This window comes from Pelodiscus sinensis, chromosome 1 (genome assembly GCF_049634645.1).
Source record: "Pelodiscus sinensis isolate JC-2024 chromosome 1, ASM4963464v1, whole genome shotgun sequence".
NCBI lineage: Eukaryota > Metazoa > Chordata > Testudines > Trionychidae > Pelodiscus > Pelodiscus sinensis.
The window spans coordinates 325,214,641-325,235,033 of record NC_134711.1 but is presented as its reverse complement, the minus strand read 5'-3'; the positions used below and the strand labels follow the sequence as shown (position 1 = coordinate 325,235,033).

At 54.3% G+C, this 20,393-nt stretch overlaps 3 protein-coding genes across 4 annotated transcripts in view; 2 read left to right on the top strand and 1 right to left on the bottom strand.

Annotated features, from left to right (window-relative positions):
- Positions 1 to 1,191: 1,191 nt before the first annotated feature.
- Positions 1,192 to 20,393, top strand: part of LOC102448282 (folate receptor alpha) — a 55,675-nt gene continuing 36,473 nt past the window's right edge. Inside the window, exon 1 of the mRNA XM_075919643.1 lies at positions 1,192 to 1,196. The gene's annotated coding sequence lies outside the window, so the exon portion shown is untranslated. The remainder of the gene's footprint in view (positions 1,197 to 20,393) is intronic.
- Positions 1,220 to 7,633, top strand: TOMT (transmembrane O-methyltransferase). Its single transcript, XM_014575350.3, has 4 exons — positions 1,220 to 1,356; positions 3,172 to 3,467; positions 6,572 to 6,768; positions 7,313 to 7,633. The coding sequence occupies exons 2-4, from the start codon at positions 3,206 to 3,208 to the stop codon at positions 7,631 to 7,633; spliced, it is 780 nt and encodes a 259-aa protein (XP_014430836.1). The 5' UTR covers positions 1,220 to 1,356; positions 3,172 to 3,205.
- ANAPC15 (anaphase promoting complex subunit 15) lies at positions 10,436 to 16,004 on the bottom strand. Of its 2 annotated transcripts, none has more exons than XM_075919644.1 (4): positions 15,619 to 16,004; positions 12,971 to 13,030; positions 11,739 to 11,876; positions 10,436 to 10,912 (listed from the first exon to the last, which is right to left on the bottom strand). In XM_075919644.1, the coding sequence occupies exons 1-4, from the start codon at positions 15,787 to 15,789 to the stop codon at positions 10,865 to 10,867; spliced, it is 417 nt and encodes a 138-aa protein (XP_075775759.1). In that variant the 5' UTR covers positions 15,790 to 16,004; the 3' UTR covers positions 10,436 to 10,864. The 2 variants fall into 2 exon arrangements, with proteins under 2 accessions (XP_075775759.1, XP_075775760.1); XM_075919645.1 differs by having other exon boundaries at positions 15,670 to 15,990.

The following is a 20,393-nucleotide window of genomic DNA, read 5'->3' as shown; positions in this document are numbered from 1 at the left end:
CATGTGGCGGGGAGGACGTTGTGTGCCCTGGAAATCCCACAAATCATTCCTCAGGCCTTTGGGGCAAGTGAGCCCAGCTCGCTGTTCCTCAGTTTCCCCACCTGTAGCTCCCCGTGGCTCTGCCTTTGTAAAGTGCTTTGAGCCCATCGATGAAACAGCGTCATCAGGCCGGTTGTACAGCTAGAAAACCACAGAGGCAGAGTTCTGTCTGGGCGCCTCTGTGGGGCTGTGAATTGCCTCTCCTTAGACTCATCTCCAGCTGGGAGTCGTGGCCAGCCCGGAGGGTTAGTCCCCCTGGGAGCGCAGGAGGGAGAGCTAGGGGGCCAGGTTTGGACGTGGTGCAAACCAGTGCGGCATGAGTGGGGCTGTTCAGAGACATCGCCGGCCAATCGGGCCCAAACTGTTCGCTGGGGGAGGGGACGGGACCATGGCAGGAGCTTGCTGAGGGAATGAGACGGAGCCGGCGTCTCGCTACCGCTGGGCACGGAGAGGCGCCTCCTCAGCATGGACTTTGCCATGGCCAGGGAGAGAACGGAGCAGAACCCTCCAGGAGACCCACTGGAGACCTTCCCCACGGATGTAGTTCCACCCGGAAGTCCTTAGATCCCGGGCTTGCCGACTTTCTAACTGCACACGCTGTGCCCTGCGCCTTCCCTGATTCCCCAGGGAAGCCGGCAGGAGATTAGCCCAGGTCTGTGAAATACCAAAGCACCAGCGTGGAAAGTGGCAGGTGCAAACTGGATGGGCCATGGACATCCCCGGGCGTGGCGGGAACATCTGCAGACTGTGCTTTGCCTGCAGGCCTGTGCTCCCCCCCTCCCGGCCCCCGGGCAGTGTGACACGGTGTGGCCGCTGCCCTGTCCTCGGGGCGCCCCTGGAAATGATGGAGGTGCCCCTTGAGAAGAGGAATTCTTTGCTGGGCATCCGCAGCAAAGGGCCAGGGCTGGTCCTAACCAACTGGCAGCCCCGGGTGACTGCCTGGCTTGCCCGGAGGGTTGCCAGATGGTTTCAAAAAAAAAAAAATACTGGACAAAAATTTGTCAAGCAAAAAAAAAAAAAGGGTCGGGGAGTAACCAGGGAAACCTGGGGGGAGGATTCGGGAGGTCGTGGCCTGCCCTTAAGACTGGCTCCGGTCAGGGTGCTCGGCCCAGCATCGCGGGCTCTGCAGTGAAGGGGAGGCGCCATGGCCTGCTCAGTAACCCGAGCTGCGCTCCTGCGGCGTCTCCGGTGACACCGATCAATAATTGAGTGGGTGGCGAGGCTGAGGGAGGGCGGCTGGTCTGCCGCTGCCAGCGGTGCCCGGGCAGGCTCCGAAAAGCACCACAGACCCACCCTTGGCTGGTGAGGAACAGACAGGTAGGAGCTCAGATCCCCTCATGCCAGCTACAGGCAACATGGGAGACAGGGGCTGCCCCAGCAGGAACACACATTGGCAGCAGATACCGGGGGATGGGGCAAAGGCCTCGGAACAGTTCTGTGGCGAGGGGCCCAAGGCTGGCTATGGAGAGATCCAAGAGGCAGCATTTCTCCACTGGCGCGACGGGAGGGGGCGGTGTCGGGGAAGGGGGGAGCGAACGTGTCGGGGGGAGGCAGACGGACGGAGATGTTGACTCTGAACAGAGCGGGGCAGGCTGGGGGCACAGGCAGCTGGGCGCGCTACACTACCTCTGCCAGCCCAGGGATTCAGGGACCCAGCCGCTCTCCGCCCTACGCCCATGCCATCCAAGGACTGGCCTCATTCCCCTTGGCTGCCTTCCTGCTGAGACCTGCCAGAGCTCCAAGGGGTTCCCTGCACCCTTGGGCTGCAGAGGGGCTAGCGCTGGGCTGCTCAGCACTCCCCGAGGGCCCCTGGTGCTGGAGCGACTCCCAAGGAGCTTGCTAACAGAAAGCCAGACTGGGCCTGTGTGTAGGAGAAGGCTTGATCCCCCCTCCCCCTGAGTCTTCTTGTGTGAAGGAGGCTCTCGGGGTTCATTTAAACCGCTCCAGGCGAGTGCCTGCTCTCGGTGACGCCCACAATCGCACCATGGCCTGGGGAGACCCGGGCCCCGCACTGCCGTAGCCAAGAGCAGAACCCAGGCACGCTGTCAGCTCACCCTTCGCTGCAAAGAGTTGCTGTAGACCGGTCCCGTGGGCTGAAACCGTCTCCCTGGCCCCGCAGGCCTGGGAAATCCACAGGCGCCGAGCTTTGGGGATGACTCTGCAGCAAGGGGACAGCTGGAGGGGCCGGTGTCTCCTGGATGTTGGGCTGCAGAGAGCTTCCTGCACCAGCAAGGCAGCCCCTCTGCTGAGCAGCCAGCCTGAGGGCCGCTCGCTGGGGCAGTGGGGCTAGAGGGCGAGCAAGGGCCTGTGTCCAGCGCTGAGGCTGATAACGGACCCATGGGTGTCCGTGGCTTCCGACCCCGCTGTAATAGAAGAGGCAACGTGAGCCACTGACTTGGGGTGCTCAGTTGGGAGCCCAGGGCAAGGCATTGAACTCCCGAGGGGCAGAGCAGCCCCGGCACCCCTCGGCTTCAGCGGGTGCTGAGGGGTAACCAGCTCGTAAGAAGCCTCAGGGGTTTTGTGCCTCACATTAGACACTCACGTTGGGAGTCTGTGGCTGGAATGGACTTGTGCCTCAGTTTCCCCAATTACAACTTGGGGGAGGGGGGGATTGCACCTACCTGAGAAGAGTTACGGCCGTTAAGTTAATGTGTAAAGCACCAGATGAGTCCCAGCCAGACAGCACCCCAAGATCTCCCTGGGCTGGGCACCTACTGTCCCCCGGGGTTCCCTGTTTATTGTGGCCAGTTGTCTCTTGTGAAAGGTCTCTACCGGTGGCCAGCTGCTGGCACGAAGCAGCCGGGCTCTGCTTCTGCTGCAGGAGACAGCAGGGTGGCGGGGAAGAGCTGGGACCTCAAGATCCCCACAGGCCCCCATTAGCTGGGTTATTCCTTGGCTCCCTTATGGCAGCTCTCACGGTGTTTTCCAAAGCTGTGGGAAGACAGTCTCGTCCCAGTGAGCTCACAAGCAGCAAGCGAAGGGGGTGGGATCACTGGTGGCAGTAGTAGGCTGTTATCCTGTGACTTGGGCCAGCTGTGCGAGGGGGATATGTAATCCCTCTGGACCACCGGGTTACGCTCCCCCCCAGTTGGCTCTGCACGCTGTGCCTCTCACCTGCTCTTTGTTCTTTAGTCTGTGGGTCTCCCACCCACCATCAGCTGCTGGGATGGTCTCCCCAGCCATTGCTCTCGCCTTCATCCCCTTCCTGGTCACCTTGATCATCCGCTATCGGCACTACTTCCTGCTGTTCTACCGGGCGGTGCTGGTGCGCCGACTGCAGGACTGCCTGACGGGCCTCTCCCGGGAGGAGCGGGCCTTCCGCTACGTCCTCACGCACGCCATCCCTGGCGACCCCCAGCACATTCTCGAGACCTTCGACCAGTGGTGCTACCACTGCGAGTACCTCAGCAACGTGGGGCCCCACAAAGGTAAGGGGGATGTCACTGAAATGCAGCTGCCTCTGGGGTGGAACAGAGCAGCTGTTCTACAGCACACAGCAACATCGCCTGACAGGGACAGGAAGAGCGGGGGAAAGAGCTAATCCACTGGCAGTGTAGGGAGGTGAGTAGGAGCACCAATGCCGAATCCTGCGTCTTGACCACGAGGCCATTCCGCCCCCGTAGAACCAGCTGGGAGGAATGGGAGGAAGTGGGACTTTTAGGCAAGGACAGTGTCCCAAGAGCAGGATCTCTGAGACTGGGGAAGAGTAGCCCAGACGGTGAGGCTGGGAGCCAGGGTGGCTCACAAGAGATGGTTATTTTAAAAAAAGATTTTATGTAAATAAAATACGGTTTTATTTTCACTTACATAAACCGATTTACAATTAATTTTGAAATTGACAACCTGCGGGAAGGCCTACACTTGGGAATGTATTAAATTAATCTAAATTCAATACACAAAATATTAAGCAGTGCGCCAAGCTTCAAAGAAAGCGAAATCACTGAACTGGTAGAAATCACAGGGTAAGCACCTGGGAGCCAGAGTTTGCTGAAACGCTAAGCCAGCTTGTGACAGCGGCGCTCTCTTCCGCCGGTGCAAAGAAAATATTTGCTTTACTTCTGTGTATTCAGCCAGTTCAGTTCAATGATTCATTCATTCAATGTCCCCAAACCAAGGGAGACTGAAAAAGCAGGAAAGCTTGTAATCATTGTCCAACCTCCGCCTAAAAACTAGGTATGAGAGGATGAGCTCAAATAGTTCTAAAATCTTGTAGGCACATGGTGACCAGAAACAATCAGTTCTGTTCAGTGACTGCACATCATAGAATCATAGAACACTAGAACTGGAAGGGACCCTGAGAGATCGTCGAGTCCAGTCCCCTGCCTTCATGGCAGGGCCAAGCACCATCTAGATCATCCCTGACAGGTGTCCATGTAACCTGCTCTTAAATATGTCCAGTGATGGAGATTCCACAACCTCCCTAGGCAATTTATTCCAGTGTTTAACCATCCTGACAGTCAGGAAGTTTTTCCTAATGTCCAACCTAAACCTCCCTTGCTGCAATTTAAGCCCATTGCTTCTTGTCCTGTTGTCAGAGGCCAAGGAGAACAAATTTCCCCACTCCTCCTTGTGACATCCTTTTAGATACCCCAAAACCACTGTCATGTCCCCCCTCAAGTCTTCTCCTTTCCAAACAAGCCCAATTCCTTCAGCCTTGCCTCATAGCTTGTTCTCTCGACCTTTAATCATTTGTGTTGCTCTTCTCTGGACCTTCTCCAATTTCTCCACATCTTTCTTGAAATGTGATGCCCAGAACTGGACACAAGACTCCAAATGAGGTCCAATCAGCACAGAGTAAAGCGGAAGAATGACTTCTTGTGTCTTGCTCACAACACACCTGTTAATGCATCCCAGAATCATGTTTGCTTATTTTGCAACAGCATCACACTGTTGACACATATTTAGCTTGTGGTCCACTATGAGCCCTAGATCCCTTTCTGCCATACTCCTTCCTAGACAGTAGCTTCTTATTTTGTATGTGTGAAACTGATTGTTTCTTCCTAAGTGGAGTACTTTGCATTTGTCCTTATTAAACTTCATCCTAATAAGGACAAATGCAAAGCACTCCACTTAAGAAGGAACAATCATAATTCCTTTGTTTAGTAGATCTGTGAGTTTTAAATAAAAAATATATTCTGAAATTTTTCCTCGTGTATAGTTAAGGAAGTTATAGTTTTAAAAGATTTAAATTTTGGTTTTCTGCATTAATTGAATGTGAATTTCTGTTCAAGTAGTAAAGCTTCATATAAATCGGCTACATCTAGATTGCATCCCTTTTCTGTAAAAGGGATGCAAATTAGATGTATCGCAATTGCAAATGAAGCGGGGATTTAAATCTCCCCCGCTTCATTAGCATAAAAATGGCTGCCGCTTTTTTCCGGTACGGAGCTTTGCCGGAAAAAAGTGCCAGTGTAGATGCGGATCTTTCGGAAAATAAAGCCTTTTTCGAAAGATCCCTTATCCCTCTTAAAATAAGGGATCTTTCGGAAAAGGCTTTATTTTCCAAAAGATCCGTGTCTACACTGGCGCTTTTTTCCGGCAAAGCTCCGTGCCGAAAAAAAGCGGCTGCCATTTTTATGCTAATGAAGCGGGGGAGATTTAAATCCCCGCTTCATTTGCAATTGCGATACGTCTAATTTGCATCCCTTTTATGGAAAAGGGATGCAGTCTAGAAGTAGCCATCAAGTAAAGAAGTTAATCATATAGTAAAAGGAAACAACACATCAGTCACCATTTTCTAACAACAAAAAATGTAAGTTAAGAATCTGAACACATGCCAATAAAGCTAAGTAATTGCTTAAATTAATGGGTATAGAAGTAGTTTAGCCTCTCGGGGTATGTCTACACAGCAGTGTTATTTAGGAATAATGTCAGTTATTCTGAAGTAACAGTCCGCATCTACACTACAAGCAGCTATTTCGACAATGTCAAAATAATGTCAAGCTGGAGGACTTCTTACTCCAACTGCTGGAACCCTCATTTCACGAGGAATAAGGGAAGTCAGAGGTAGAGTGCTCTTTCTCGGACTTCCTGCTGTGTACAGAGCCCAAAGCCGAATTAAGCTATTTCGAATTAAGCTATGCAATTGACGTAGCTCAAGTTGCATAGCTTATTTCGGCTTTAGCCCTGCTGTGTAGATGTGCCCTTGGTTAGCAGAAAGCAGCTAAGGTAGAGGCTAGATTTATTTGCAAATCAACATGTTTGGATGGTAACAAACCAGAGACACAATCATGAGGAAAGTAACTAACAACTTCAAGTGCAAAGACATGATTGAAATAGATTTAAATCAAGATTTCCTGCTTGCCAATGAAATCTGGTGATTTAAACGCTCTTTGCTTTACATCCATCCCCACATTAGGAGCATGGAGAGCACAGAGCTCTGGGGAATAGATCACAAGGGGAAAGCTTTCTCTGGTCATGGATTGGGAGCCCTGGTGGCCCCATCAGGCTTTTTCACCTCTCGGGTGGATTACCAGGGATAAGGGGCATGGGGAGAGTGAGGTGACCTGACGAGGCTCCTTCTTTCCTCTAGGAAAGATCCTGGACCGTCTGATCTATGAGAACACGCCACTCACCGTGCTGGAGCTGGGCACCTATTGTGGTTATGCCACCATCCTCATGGCCCAGTCTCTGCCCCTGGGTGCCCGGCTCTACACTGTGGAGATGGATCCACGCAACGCTGCCGTGGCGGAGAAGGTCATCCGCCTGGCGGGCTTCGACGAGGACACTGTGAGTAGCTCCCTCCCCCAGTGCCCTTCCCAGAGAATAGAGGCATGGCCGATCTCCCAGCTTATTCTGAACTAGCCTTGGTGAAAAGAGGCTGCCAGGACAGAGCAGCTCTCGGGGCAGACCCCGGCAGCCTTTCTGCGCTAGCGCCGGAGGGGAGGGAGGGAAGGGGGAGTGAAGGTTACAGCACCCAGCTTAGGGGAATTTCAGGCGGGAGAACAGAATTCCTAGGCTTGGAATTTGGCCGACACAGAATTTAGCCCAGACTGTGTGCTCTAAGTGCCAATTGCCTCCAGTCCTCCTGGGGTTTCATCTGGCTGAGCTATTCCTCTCCAGTTCCTGTCTCAAACAGCCGTGTGGCATTCCTGTTGGCTGTCGAAAAGCTGCCACATTCTGCCCCAGAGCCAGATGCATTTTAAAGGGCTGATCCCAGGCAGGTTGGCCCCTTGGTTTGCACCGTGCTATGGGATCCTGCAGTGGGGGGGACATGCTGTTAGTTGGGGTGCCATACAGAGTGCAAACCCCCCCCCACTTCTCCCCAGCACAGGTGGAGCTGATCGTGGGCGCCTCAGAGGAAGTGATCCCGCAGCTGAAGGAGAAGTACGGCCTGCTCAAAGCCGACTTTGTCTTCATGGACCACTGGAAGCGCTGCTACCTGCGGGACCTCCAGCTTCTGGAGGCCCACGGCCTGCTGCTCGAGGGAGCCACCATCCTGGCTGACAACGTCATCTTCCCCGGGGCACCCCACTTCCTGCAGTACGTCAAGACCTGTGGCAAGTACCAGTGCAAGATGCATAGGACCAGCCTGGAGTACTTCCGGGCCATCCCCGACGGCATGGCTGAGCTCACCTACACCGGCCTGGCTTGAGCTCCTGCAGATGAGGCGAGGCTGCCTCTGCGTGGCCAGGCAGAGATGCAAAACCTTGCGGCTAAGTCCATGTGTTCAGCTTCGCCATGCTGAGCCAGCTGTGCACGTGGGCCCGTCTCTGCTCTGTCTGTATGTGGACAGCCAGGAGTCAGACTGTGCTCTCATCTCCACTGGAGTAAATCCAGAGTGACTCCAGTGGAGTACTCTGCATTTACACCAGCAGGTCCATGCAAGCTACCCACACGCTGCACTGTTGGTGAATGAAGGCGATTCTCCCTCCCTGGCCACATGCCCTGTATGAATGAGCACCCACTAATGCACGCCAGTGCACATCCCACTCCGAGGTTTTGTCTGCTCCCAGTTGCTCCCCATCTTACTGCTCCAGCACTGCTCCTGTCTTCAGGCCTTTTCCTACACCCGGGCCCCTAGGCCTAGCTCCATCCCATCCTTTTAAATCCCTCCCCAAACTTTCCCATGCTTGAGGTTTAAAGGGTGAGTAGAGAGCAGCCCAGCCCTTCCTCTGGGCTTCCTGGTGTCTCCTAGGGCAGGGCCTGTCTCTTTCCTGGGTTTCTATGCAGCGCTGGGCCCACCCTCTGCACACGGCAACACAGCCTGCAGCAGGCATCTGCACTAGGAAACAACCCCCTTTCCCCATCTGCGCCAAGCTCTCTGCTCAGCCTCCTGCAGGCTGGCTACGATGAGCACCATTCACGTAGGGGCAATGTGGGTTACCCAGGGCCATTGGAACCCTTTGACTCAGCTGGGATTTGGAGAGAGGCCTGAGCAGCATGGCCTAGTGACTCTACCCAGGCGAACCAGCCAGTCAGCTGGCTTCCCTGAGCAGGCTGGAGAACATACCAGCCGAGGGTGACAGGACATTGGGGCTCTGTTCCTGGCTCACTGGGCTAGTCATTTCATTGCTCTGTGCTACAAGTTTCCTCAACCCCATTGACAAACACTCCAGGGATACATCTCTCTCAGCCTTTGAAAGTCAGGACACCCTCCAGACAGGATATTTCAATACATCACAAAAGGTTACATGACAGTCTGTAACCTTAACTCTGACCGTATGCAATGGCAATACAAGGCAGTGTTTAGCATGAAATATGATGCCAGCCGAGGTACCCCTGCCCCCTCCCCCTGGCCAACTCCCCCCCACCACCCTGTTCCCTCCCTCCTGGCCAGACCCCTATCAGCACTCTGACCCCAAGACCCTGCTGCTGCTCCCTGGTCAGACCCCCACCAGCATCCTGCTCCTGGCCAGACATGCACCAGCGCCCTAGTCCTGCCACCTCCCTCCTGGCCAGACACCTATCCCCAGCTTGCTCCTGTACTCTACTTTCCACCCACATTCTGCAGTCCCATTCCTATTCCACTCACTAGCAGCCCAGTCCCACACTGGATCCCTCATTTTTGCCCCCCCCCCCATGCTCAGAGTGTAGAGGGACCCACAAAATCCACTAACTCTGTAATCCCAGAAGAGTTAATCTGGCCTGAGGCCTTGAACCTCAGCCCTACCTACCCTCTCCGCTCCCTCCATGGGGCTGGAGTGCCGGGGGAAATGAGGTGTCTCAGTTGAGGGCCACATCAGTGAGGCTTGGGGGGTTTTGGAGGTTTTTTTTTTGCATCTCACTTGTGTGGTCCCCAACTGATTTTTCTGTGGGTCAGAGGCCCTGATGCAAAACAGGTTCCCCGCCCCTGCCATAAAGACAATGCTGAAATGTTTTGTGTTGGACATCATATTTTATTTAAAAATGAAGCCTGACCAACAAGCCCCCAATTGGGGCCAAGCCCCTGTCTGGCCAGAGCATCATAACCCTCCTGCACCCCCCATAGACCCCAAGCCTGAGCCCGTCATACACCTGAACCCCCTGCCCTGAGCCACTCACATCCCCAAACCCCCAGTCTTCTTCCACAACACTCATCCACATACCGCAAATCTGCATCCTGAGCCCATCACACTCCCAACCCCCCTGCTCGGAGACCCTCATACATGGCCACTCAAACTCCTGCACCCCCACTTCCACAAGCCCGTGGCTTGCTCAGCACCTCAACCCTCCACCTGATCCCAACCCTCTCCGGCCAGGAGCCCCCTCCCTAAGCCAGCATCCCCTTCTCCACCTCCTCCTGCACCCAAATTCCCTCCCAGAGCTTGCACCTCTCGCCCCTTCCCACACCCAAATCCCTCATTCCCACCCCGGAGTCTGCATCTCCTGTCTCAACCCAGTGAGAGCGAGTAAGGGCTGGGGACAGCAAGTGAGAGGAGATTGGAGAAGGCAGGGCCTCAAGGAAGGGGTGGGGTGGATCCCAGCTTCCCCTGACATTTAAAAAGTGACCTTGGGTGTAAGAAGGTTGGAGACCCCTGTGTTAGGGCATCCTGACTGCAATGTGCTGAGCAGACGCGGCCATGTGAGCCAACCCACGAGAAACATGCAGGTTTTGTCTGCTCCTTGGACTGTAACAAAGCCATGGCCCAGCTGAGCTAAGCTGCCTGGCCTGGGGATTTCCTGGGCCCAGCACGACAGGTCTGAGCAGTCTGACATTACATTCAGGTTTGTCAAGTGCTCTCTGATGGGTCACCATGGGAATGAAATGACGGGGGAGCATCCCAGCTGCTTTCCATTAGGTGATCTGAGACCCGTTCCCGGGTCACTGGCTCTACGCTAGGGAGATGCCCGTTTATGTGACGCACAGACTGCCTCTTGCCAGGTAAACGTACCGCACACCCAGCACGCTGGGGCCTTGATCTCGAGTGGGCTGCAAGGCGCTACTGGAATACTACTAATAAAAAGCCTCAAAGAATTGTTTCTATGTGTTATTTATTGGGAAACCCCCACATTTCTGAGAGAGCCGGAGACGCACAAAGCCAGCCCCGGCCACTCCATCCCACACCGGCCGCCCGTGATCCCATGCAGAGCGGGTGGGCAACAGGAGCTGCCCTGGCACAGGCAGCAACATGCGTAGGCACCGTGACAAAAGCGTCTCTCCAGCCGGCTCCATTGCGGGGCCCGAAGCTCAATCAGATTCTGTTCCATGCACCGTTCATAAAATCACCATGAGACGGACGGCAGAGGGGGCCCTTCCCTATGTGCTGCTGTCCATCAGACCCTGCACTGACCGAGCCAGCCCATGACGCCCACTGGCCACGCCGAGCCAGACGGAGGGCTCTACCACCCTCCTTCAGCTCCAGCGGATGCCAGCAGCCTTTAACCTGGTCAAGCTGCTGCTGGGTCAGATCATCCACTGGTCTTGGTCTTGCTCAGCTCCTTCCATGTCCACCTTGGGCAAATGAAACAAGACGGCTAGTCCCTCAGCTTTAGCAAGTCCATTCCCAGCAGCTATCCCCCAGAGAGGACGGCAGGTGGTGTGGGGCAATGTTCCCTCTAATGTTCTGGAATATATTTTATGGGCACTGAGGCATGTGCAGATGTGCACCACCAGCTGTGGGAGCTCTGCCAATCAGTTGGGCAGCTGCTCAAGCGCTCAGCTTATACAGAACACTGGTGGGGGGGAGACTGGAAATGGGAGGCAGGACTCTTGGGTTCTCTTGTCAGCTCCGGCGCTAAGTGACTTGGTACAGGTTAACCTCCTCGTGCTTCTGTCTGTCAGACTGGGCACGCAACATGCCCCAGCTCACGGGGGCGTGACTAGAAAGCTCACCGGAGACAGCTCGGCATTACTGCCAGCCTCCGGAAACACCACCAATCCCTGGAGCTCCCCTGACTCCCACCAGGGTGCCCGCAGGGGAGATTTGCCAGAAGGGCAGTGAAAGGAGCCTGCCGGCAGACCCCTGGAATGGTGTGGGGGGTGTTCTATTAGGTGCTGGCAAGGGATCTGTGCAGGCTGTGCCACCGGATAAGAGCTAGTGCGTGGAACTGGGATTGGATGACGAGGCAGGCTCATTCCCATGTGAAATTTGGGGGGACAGGGAAAGGGAAATGCCCAGATGGACCTGGCCTGCTCCCCAGGAGCCTGCTTGGGTACTGCTGCCATTCAGCAGTCAGTGGATGGAGGTAGCGGGTGGTGTGTCTCTCCCCAGCCACCGCTCTGTGCACCTCCCCATGCACTGGGGTCTTCCCACACACCAGCTGCTTCCCCCCCATACCTCATTGATCTCCCCGTCATCCGGGGACTCGTTGTAATCGTTCATCTCATCCATGTCCTGCATGTCCTCGTCATCCTCAGAATCCTCTTCGCTGTCTTCGTCATCTTCGTCATCCTCCTCCTCCTCCTCATCGTAATGCTGCAGACACCAGGGTAACCCACAGCTGTCAGCCCAGTGCAGCACCGTTCTGCAGCTAGCCCTCGCTCCGCTTCGAGACCCGACGGTCCCAGGCTCTGCTGCTCTTGTCTTCCTTAGACTGTGAATCAACCGAGCCTCTGGCCCAGAGCCCCCTGCACTAGCACCCAGTCGTCAGCTCGCTCAGGGCGCACTCACCCGCCCATCAGGGCCCACAGATCTCTCCCAGCCTGTCGTTTCACCCCCACCTTAGCAGCTCAGCGCCCCTGCTGGGGAACTGGAGACATTCCCTCCACACTCGGCACTAGAGCCACGCAGGAACAGCATCACTACCGACCACAGGAGAGATGCAGAGCACCATCAGATCACTCCCCATGCACCCCACTTCCTGTCAAGGAACCTCCCTGCTTCCAGAAGAGGGAGCTAGCAAGAACAGTGAGCCTGAGGGGCTGAGTATGGGGTCTCCTTGGTGCTCCCACTCAGAGGGAGGGGAGGCAGGTGCAGATCACTGGGAGTGTCTATCTGGAGCGGACTCCGCATTCATCCATGGACAGAGTGTTCCTACGCCCTCTAGTGGCAGCTCTAGAGAGAGTAAGACACATTCGCAGAGACAGCTGGGCCCGCTCCTTTGCTCTGAACACTGCACCTGGTATACAAGGTTGAGGCAACTACCCGTTGGGCACCACAACAGAGGAACAGATGGGCCAAGCCTCATTGGCACTGCGATCCCGTGAGTCATGTTGCAATGCTCTGAACAGGGAGTGGAGCCCAGTCATGAAGGACAGGAGGTGCTGCTGTGGGGTGGGCTTGCCCTACAACTCCCTTGGCTCTCCCCCAGGATACAGCACCCAGTGCCCTTTTTGATCCCTCCAAGGCTTCCCATCTCCTGCCAGGAGCAGGACCGATTCCCCCTGCTTCCCAACTGGCTAGTATGAAACAAACACTAAGTTCCCCTCCCAAATAAAACCTCAGCGTGACTTGTTTATTGAGTGAAAAACCCAGCACACTGGCTCATTAACCGCACAACCTCCAGGTCTCTGTCTTCCCTTCTTAACAACCAAAACCCCACAGCGCAGAACAGGGCATCCGATTCTTACCTCCGAGGCAGGTTTTCCTATAGGGACCAAATTATTGTCTTTTTCTGCTATACTCTGCAGCTGTGAGGGGGAGGGGAAATACAAAGGAACGTCAGTCTGAAAACACCAATGTTGTGTAACATGTAAGCACAGTATCCTGCAAATCAACTGTCTGAAGGGGATAAAAATCAGCCGTGGTTTTCTCCAGGAAGATATTGCACAATATACCCTTTAACACCTCTGGGAGCAGCTGTTGGCAGAAGCAGGATACCAGAGAAGATAAAGCGATTGAATGATCCATTATGCCAGTTGTTAAGTAACCTGCAGTTCTCGGGTCATGGAAGATTCAAGGATAAAGATCATTTTACCTGCTGCTGAAATGCAGCCACTTCTGGGTGGGACTGCTTAAAATGTTGTCTTGTGTTACATGCCTCACACCAAAATCTGGCTGTGCTAGTTACCAGGAACACAAGAACGGCCATATTCGGTCAGACCAAAGGACCATCTAGGCCCGTATCCTATCTGCCAATAGTGGCCAAGGCCAGGTGCCCCTGAGGGAATGAACAGAGCAGGGAATCAAGTGATCCCTCCCCTCTCATCCATTTCCAGCTTCTGACAAACAGAGGCTAGGGACACCATTCCTACCCATCCATTTATGGACCTAACCTCCATGACTTTATCTAATTCTTTTTTGAATCCTGTTATAATCTTGGACTTTACAACATGCTCTGGCAAGGAGTTTCACAGGTTGATTCTGCACTGTGTGAAGAAGTACTTCCTTTTGTTTTAAACCTTTCACCTTTTAGTTTCATTTGGTGACTCCTAGTTCTTGTGGTATTTACTCCTTCCCACAACTCTTCTTTATTCACTTTGTCCAGATAAGTCATGATTTTATAAACCTCTATCATATCCACCCTTCATCTGTCTTTCCAAGCTGAAAAGTCCCAAACTTATTAACCTCTCCTCATGTGGCAGGCATTCCACAACCCTAATCATTTCTGTTGCGCTTTTCTGAACTTCTTTCAATGCCAAGATATCTTTTTTGAAATGAGGCAAAGTTTCTTTTGATTAGAGATTGATCTTCTGGCATTTGATTTAGTAAGGCCCCACTAAATCAAATGCAGAGGATGCCCCCAGTTGGCACTGGAACTTTTTGATTTGTGAAGGGTAAGGGAAGTTGACAGGAGCATCTTCTCCCATCGAACTCTGCTGTGGAGACAGTGCCAAGCTAAGGTCGACTCCAGCTATGCTATTTACGTAGCTGGAGTTGCGTACCTGAAGCTGACCGGCCAGGTCTAGCATAGACCTGTTCTTAATGTGCTTGCAGACAATGGCTTAATGCTGACCTGAACTCCTTCCAAAGGGGAGAGTGGCTTCTGTTTGCAACAGATTGCAATCGTCTGTATCACAGATTGTCAGCATAGGTAGGACTAAGGCGGTTGCCCCAAGGAACTCTGGGATATATCCAGAGAACTTCTGGCACACAAGGGCTTGGACCCTATGTCCCAGCTTAAAATGGGCTTGGACTGTCCAGAGGTCTGGGACCCTACAGCTCCCTATGCACGCCACATCCCGTGGAGCGACCCCGTCCCCCTGTAACCGCTGAATTTCACAATTACTTAATTCAATGCATTTTGGCGGCCCTAGTCCGGAACAGCCGGGGAGCTGCTCCAGCCCTGGAGGGCTCACCAGTCCCACCCCTGCCTGGGACCCCACTGTGCACCCAGGCTGCTGGAGCCCGGGGGGGGGGGTCCCTGTGCCGGGGGGGCTCACCCAGGCTGCCGGAGCACGGGGGGGGGGGGTCCCTGTGCCGGGGGGGGCTCACCCAGGCTGCCGGAGCACGGGGGGGGTGTCCCTGTGCCGGGAGGGGGGCTCACCCAGGCTGCCGGAGCACGGGGGGGGGGGGTCCCTGTGCCGGGAGGGGGGCTCACCCAGGCTGCCGGAGCACGGGGGGGGGGGGTCCCTGTGCCGGGAGGGGGGCTCACCCAGGCTGCCGGAGCACGGGGGGGGGGGTCCCTGTGCCGGGAGGGGGGCTCACCCAGGCTGCTGGAGCACGGGGGGGGGGGCTCATCCAGGCTGCCGGAGCCGGGGGGGGGTCCCTGTGCCGGGGGGGGGGGGGGCTCACCCAGGCTGCCGGAGTCCGGGGGGGGTCCCTGTGCCGGGGGGGGGTCACCCAGGCTGCCGGAGCCGGGGGGGGTCCCTGTGCGGGGGGGGGGCTCACCCAGGCTGCCGGAGTCCGGGGGGGGGGTCCCTGTGCCGGGGGGGGGGGGTCACCCAGGCTGCCGGAGCCGGGGGGGGGTCCCTGTGCGGGGGGGGGGGGTCACCCAGGCTGCCGGAGTCCGGGGGGGGTCCCTGTGCCGGGGGGGGGCTCACCCAGGCTGCCGGAGCCGGGGGGGTCCCTGTGCGGGGGGGGGGGCTCACCCAGGCTGCCGGAGTCCGGGGGGGTCCCTGTGCCGGGGGGGGGGGCTCACCCAGGCTGCCGGAGTCCGGGGGGGTCCCTGTGCCGGGGGGGGGCTCACCCAGGCTGCGGGAGCCCGGGGGGGGTCCCTGTGGCGGGGGGGGGGCTCACCCAGGCTGCCGGAGTCCGGGGGGGGTCCCTGTGCCGGGGGGGGGGGCTCACCCAGGCTGCGGGAGCCCGGGGGGGGTCCCTGTGGCGGGGGGGGGCTCACCCAGGCTGCCGGAGTCCGGGGGGGGGTCCCTGTGCCGGGGGGGGGGCTCACCCAGGCCTGGTGCTGCTGCTCCTGCTGCTGCAGCTCGTTCTCGTCCACGCAGGGCCGGTCCAGGTTGAACCAGAGCGATTCGGTGACGCGCGGCAGCAGCGAGGGGAAGAGCGTGGACATGGTCACGCGTGGGGGGAGGGGCGTTCCACGCGGAGGGGGGGCGGGAGACCCGCAGGGGAGGGGGCGGGGCTCTCGCGTGGGTCACGTGGGGGTGGCCCGAGAAGGCTCCACACGCCGGAAAGCCGAGTCTAGCCGGGCACACAGTGGTTGGGGGGGGAGGCTAACCCGGAAGCACTCCTTCCCGCGCCGGAAGTGACCGTGCGGCGACTCCACGCATGCGCCAGGCGGGGGGCGGCTCGGGCCGGGCTCTGTGGGCCGCCGGGTTTGCGTGGGGACCGGGCGGGGCTGGTTCATCCCCCCCCCCCGCTGCGCGTGCCCAGGGGGTGGGGTTTGTCAAGAGGCAGCCCCCCCCACCCCCGGGCCTGGCGGGGGGGGGCAGGAATCCCTCCCCCATCAGACCCCCCCCCCCCATACATGTTTTGGGAGATGAGGCCACCCCGGGAGTCAGGATGCGGCGAGAAGCGGGGCTGCCAGGGGGGCTTCAGCCACCACGCGGCACACACGTGGTCATTGTGACGTCACAATCGGCATTCCATCCTCCGGAGAGAATTCCCCACGTCTCCCTTTGTGTCCTGCGCCGGAAGCTCCAAGGCCGGATGCTGGCGAGCCCGGCCCTAGGCTATTCCCTGGCTGCCCGCCTGCTGGCTGGTTGGGCTGCGCTGCGCTCAGCGTGGATGTCTGTCCGCCCGCCCGGCGGGTTAGAGCCGTCGACTAACCGACAAACCCAGGCTCATTGGCAGTGGAGTCACTACTCCACTCCTCGCTTCCCTCCGCCTTGCTGCCTCTGTATCGGAGGGTGGGGGGTGTAGGAGCTGATGCTGGGGGGAGCCAGCTTAAAAGCCGGCAGGTGAGGCAGAGGCGCAGCGATCCAGGACCCAGCACAAGCTCGCGTTGGGTCCTGGACCTACCCCCGCTGTGGCTCTGCCTTTTAAACGTAGTAAAAGCTGCCCAGCTCTTACTACTTTTAAAAGGCAGAGCCGCAGCAGGGGAGCTGCTGCAAACTGGGACTGTTGAGTCCCAGCTCACGCCGGGTCCCGAACCTCTACACCTCTGCTTTTTACATGTAGTAAGAGTCCCCTGGCCAACAGTGGTCCAGGACCCAGTGTGAGTTGGAACAGCTGCGACCCGGCTCGTGCAGTGTCCTCTGCTGCAGCTCTGCCTTTTAAATGGCTCTTACTACGTTTAAGGTGCAGAGCCGTAGCAGGGCCCCTTATCGACTAATCATGTAGTCGATACAAATTGTATTGAGTACATGATTAGTCAGTTACCCACTTCTTAACATCTTTACACTATCCACAATAATTTCAACATCTGTCTGGAGGGTTTATAGCTAAATTAGTTCCCATCATTTTATATGTATACTTGGATTTTTTTCCAATGTGCATTACTTTGTGTTTATCAACATTAAAATTCATTTGCCATTTTGTTGTCTAGTCACCTACTTTTGTGAGATCCATTTGAAACTCTTCACAGTCTACTTTGTTCGTAACTTTCTTCAATTTAGTATCATCTGCAAATTTTGCCACCTCATTGTTTACCCCTTTGTCCAGATCATTTATAAATAGGTTGAATGGGATTGGTCCAGTATGGACCCTTGGGGGACATCACTAGTTACGTCTCTCCCTTCTGAAAACTGACCATTTATTCCTATCCTTTCTTTCCTGTCTTTTAACCAGTTATCAGTCCATGAGAGGACCTTCCTTCTTATCCCATGACAATTGTTAGTCCCTGTGTTCGTCTGTTTCAGAAAAAATAATGAGGAGTCCTCTGGCACCTTAAAAGATTTATTTGGGCACAAGCTTTCATGGACTGGCACCCACTTTGTCAGATGCATGAAGTGGAAACTTCAGTTTGGCAAGGATATATACACACATGCGAAGCGTGGGTGTATTCATCTTTCCGGAGGCTGCAAGGGAGCAGGAGTTGGCCAGTGAAAGAGTTAACGGTATTTTAACACTTTGGGTAATTTCATTCTTACTGCTGTCATAAAGCCAGAACTCTGTGCCACAGCCAAGATGATTGTGCAATAAACTCAACTTCAGTCCGGGGAAGTTCTTTTAAGAAGTGGAAGTCCAATCCTAGTGAGATAAATAGAAAGGAACATAAACACTGTCAAATCAAGTGTAAACATGTAATAAGAAAAGCAAAAAAAGATTTTGAGGAACAGCTAGCCAAAAACTCAAAAAGAAATAACAAAATGTTTTTTAAGTACATTAGAAGCAGGAAGCCTGCTAAAAAACCTGTGGGTCCCCTAGATGATCGAGCTATAAAAGGAGCAATCAAGGACAATAAAGCCATTGCGGAGAAACTAAATGATTTCTTTGCTTCAGTCTTCACGGCTGAGGACGTTGGGGAGATTCCTGAATCTGCACCGTCCTTTGTGGGTGATGAATCTGAGGAACTGTCCCGGATTGAAGTGTCATTAGAGGAGGTTTTGGAACAAATAGAAAAACTTAATGTTAACAAATCTCCGGGACCGGATGGCATTCATCCAAGGGTTCTAAAAGAACTTAAATGGGAAATTGCTGAGCTATTATCTGTGGTTTGTAACCTATCCTTTAAATCGGCTTCCGTACCTAATAACTGGAAGGTAGCCAACATGACACCAATATTTAAAAAGGGCTCTAGAGGCGATCCTGGCAATTACAGACCGGTAAGTCTTAACTTCAGTACCGGGCAAATTAGTCGAAACAATAGTAAAGAATAAAATTGTGAAGCATGTAGAAGAACATAATTTGTTGGACAAAAGTCAACATGGTTTCTGTAAAGGGAAATCCTGTTTTACTAATCTGTTAGAGTTCTTTGAAGGGGTTAACAAACATGCGGACAAGGGGGATCCAGTAGATATAGTATACTTAGATTTTCAGAAAGCCTTTGACAAGGTCCCTCACCAAAGGCTCTTGTGTAAATTACATGGCCATGGGATAAGAGGGAAGGTCCTTTCTTGGATTGAGAACTGGTTAAAAGACAGGAAACAAAGGGTAGGAATAAATGGTAAATTTTCAGATTGGAGAGGGGTAACTAGTGGTGTACCCCAAGGGTCAGTCCTGGGACCAATCCTTTTCAACTTATTCATAAATGATCTGGAGAAAGGGGTAAGCAGTGAGGTAGAAAAGTTTGCAGATGATACAAAACTGTTTAGGATAGTCAAGACAGAAGCAGACTGTGAGGGACTCCAAGAAGATCTCACCAAACTGAATGATTGGGCAACAAAATGGCAAATGAAATTTAATGTGGATAAGTGTAAAGTAATGCACATCGGGAAAAATAACCCCAACTATACGTACAGTATGATGGGGGCTAATTTGGCTACGACAAATCAGGAAAGAGATCTTGGAGTTATCGTGGACAGTTCTCTGAAAACTTCCACGCAGTGTGCAGCGGCGGTCAAAAAGGCAAATAGGATGCTAGGAATTATTAGGAAAGGGATAGAAAATAAGACCCAGAATATCTTACTGCCCCTGTATAAAACTATGGTACGCCCACATCTTGAATACTGTGTACAGATGTGGTCTCCTCACCTCAAAAAGGATATTTTGGCCTTGGAAAGGGTTCAGAAAAGGGCAACTAAAATGATTAGGGGTTTGGAACGGGTCCCATATGAGGAGAGGTTAAAGCGACTGGGACTTTTCAGTTTAGAAAAGAGGAGACTGAGGGGGGATATGATAGAGGTCTATAAAATCATGAGTGGTGTGGAGAGGGCTGATAAAGAAAAGTTATTTATTAGTTCCCATAATAGAAGAACTAGAGGACACCAAATGAAATTAATGGGTAGCAGGTTTAAAACTAATAAAAGAAAGTTCTTCTTCACACAGCGTGTAGTCAACCTGTGGAACTCCTTGCCAGAGGAGGCTGTGAAGGCTAGGACTATAATAGAGTTTAAAGAGAAGCTGGATAAATTCATGGAGGTTAGGTCCATAAAAGGCTATTAGCCAGGGGATAAAATGGTGACCTTGGCCTCTGTTTGTCAGAGGCTGGAGAGGGATGGCAGGAGACAAATCGCTTGATCATTGTCTTCGGTCCACCCTCTCTGGGGCACCTGGTGCTGGCTACTGTCGGTAGACAGGATACTGGGCTAGATGGACCTTTGGTCTGACCCAGTACGGCCATTCTTATGTTCAGTCCGGGGAAGTTCTTCCATGCAGTTGGGGGACATATTGTGAAAGTCTGTCATGGCTGGACTCTGGTGGCTGGCTTGTTTGCAGAAGGCATGGACTCTTGAAGCCTGATGCAAGTGAGCCAGGTGCATCCAGACAGGTATGGCTTAGTGAGTTTGGCATGAGCAAGGAGCCTTATTCCCTAGCTCCCATGTACGTGGTGGAGATCAGTCAGTTAACAACATGCCTTTGACAATCCAGGCTAGTTGTGAATAAAAACGCCTTACCTCATTTGGACAGAAACAGCCCCATGGGGGTAACAGTGCCACTCTTTCAGACTCAGAAGCCCTGGATTTGCAAAGCTAGGAAGATGTGATGCCTATAGGGATGGTGTCCTGTGCAGAACTCCTCCCAATGTCCCCTAGAGGATAGCTGGGGTGAGGCAGGATGGTGCAGTGGTTAGGGTCCTTTCTCACAGGTGTCAGCTGTCAGGGTGCAGTCCTTTTA

Excerpts from the sequence above, each read along its gene's own strand:
- TOMT (XM_014575350.3), top strand. The coding sequence starts at position 3,206 with ATGGTCTCCCCAGCCATTGCTCTCGCCTTCATCCCCTTCCTGGTCACC. Across the intron at positions 3,468-6,571 it reads CAACGTGGGGCCCCACAAAG|GAAAGATCCTGGACCGTCTG; the intron begins GTAAGGGGGATG and ends TCTTTCCTCTAG. Across the intron at positions 6,769-7,312 it reads CGGGCTTCGACGAGGACACT|GTGGAGCTGATCGTGGGCGC; the intron begins GTGAGTAGCTCC and ends TCCCCAGCACAG.
- ANAPC15 (XM_075919644.1), bottom strand. The coding sequence starts at position 15,789 with ATGTCCACGCTCTTCCCCTCGCTGCTGCCGCGCGTCACCGAATCGCTC. Across the intron at positions 11,877-12,970 it reads TAGGAAAACCTGCCTCGGAG|CATTACGATGAGGAGGAGGA; the intron begins GTAAGAATCGGA and ends TGGTGTCTGCAG. Across the intron at positions 10,913-11,738 it reads ATGACGGGGAGATCAATGAG|GTGGACATGGAAGGAGCTGA; the intron begins GTATGGGGGGGA and ends CATTTGCCCAAG.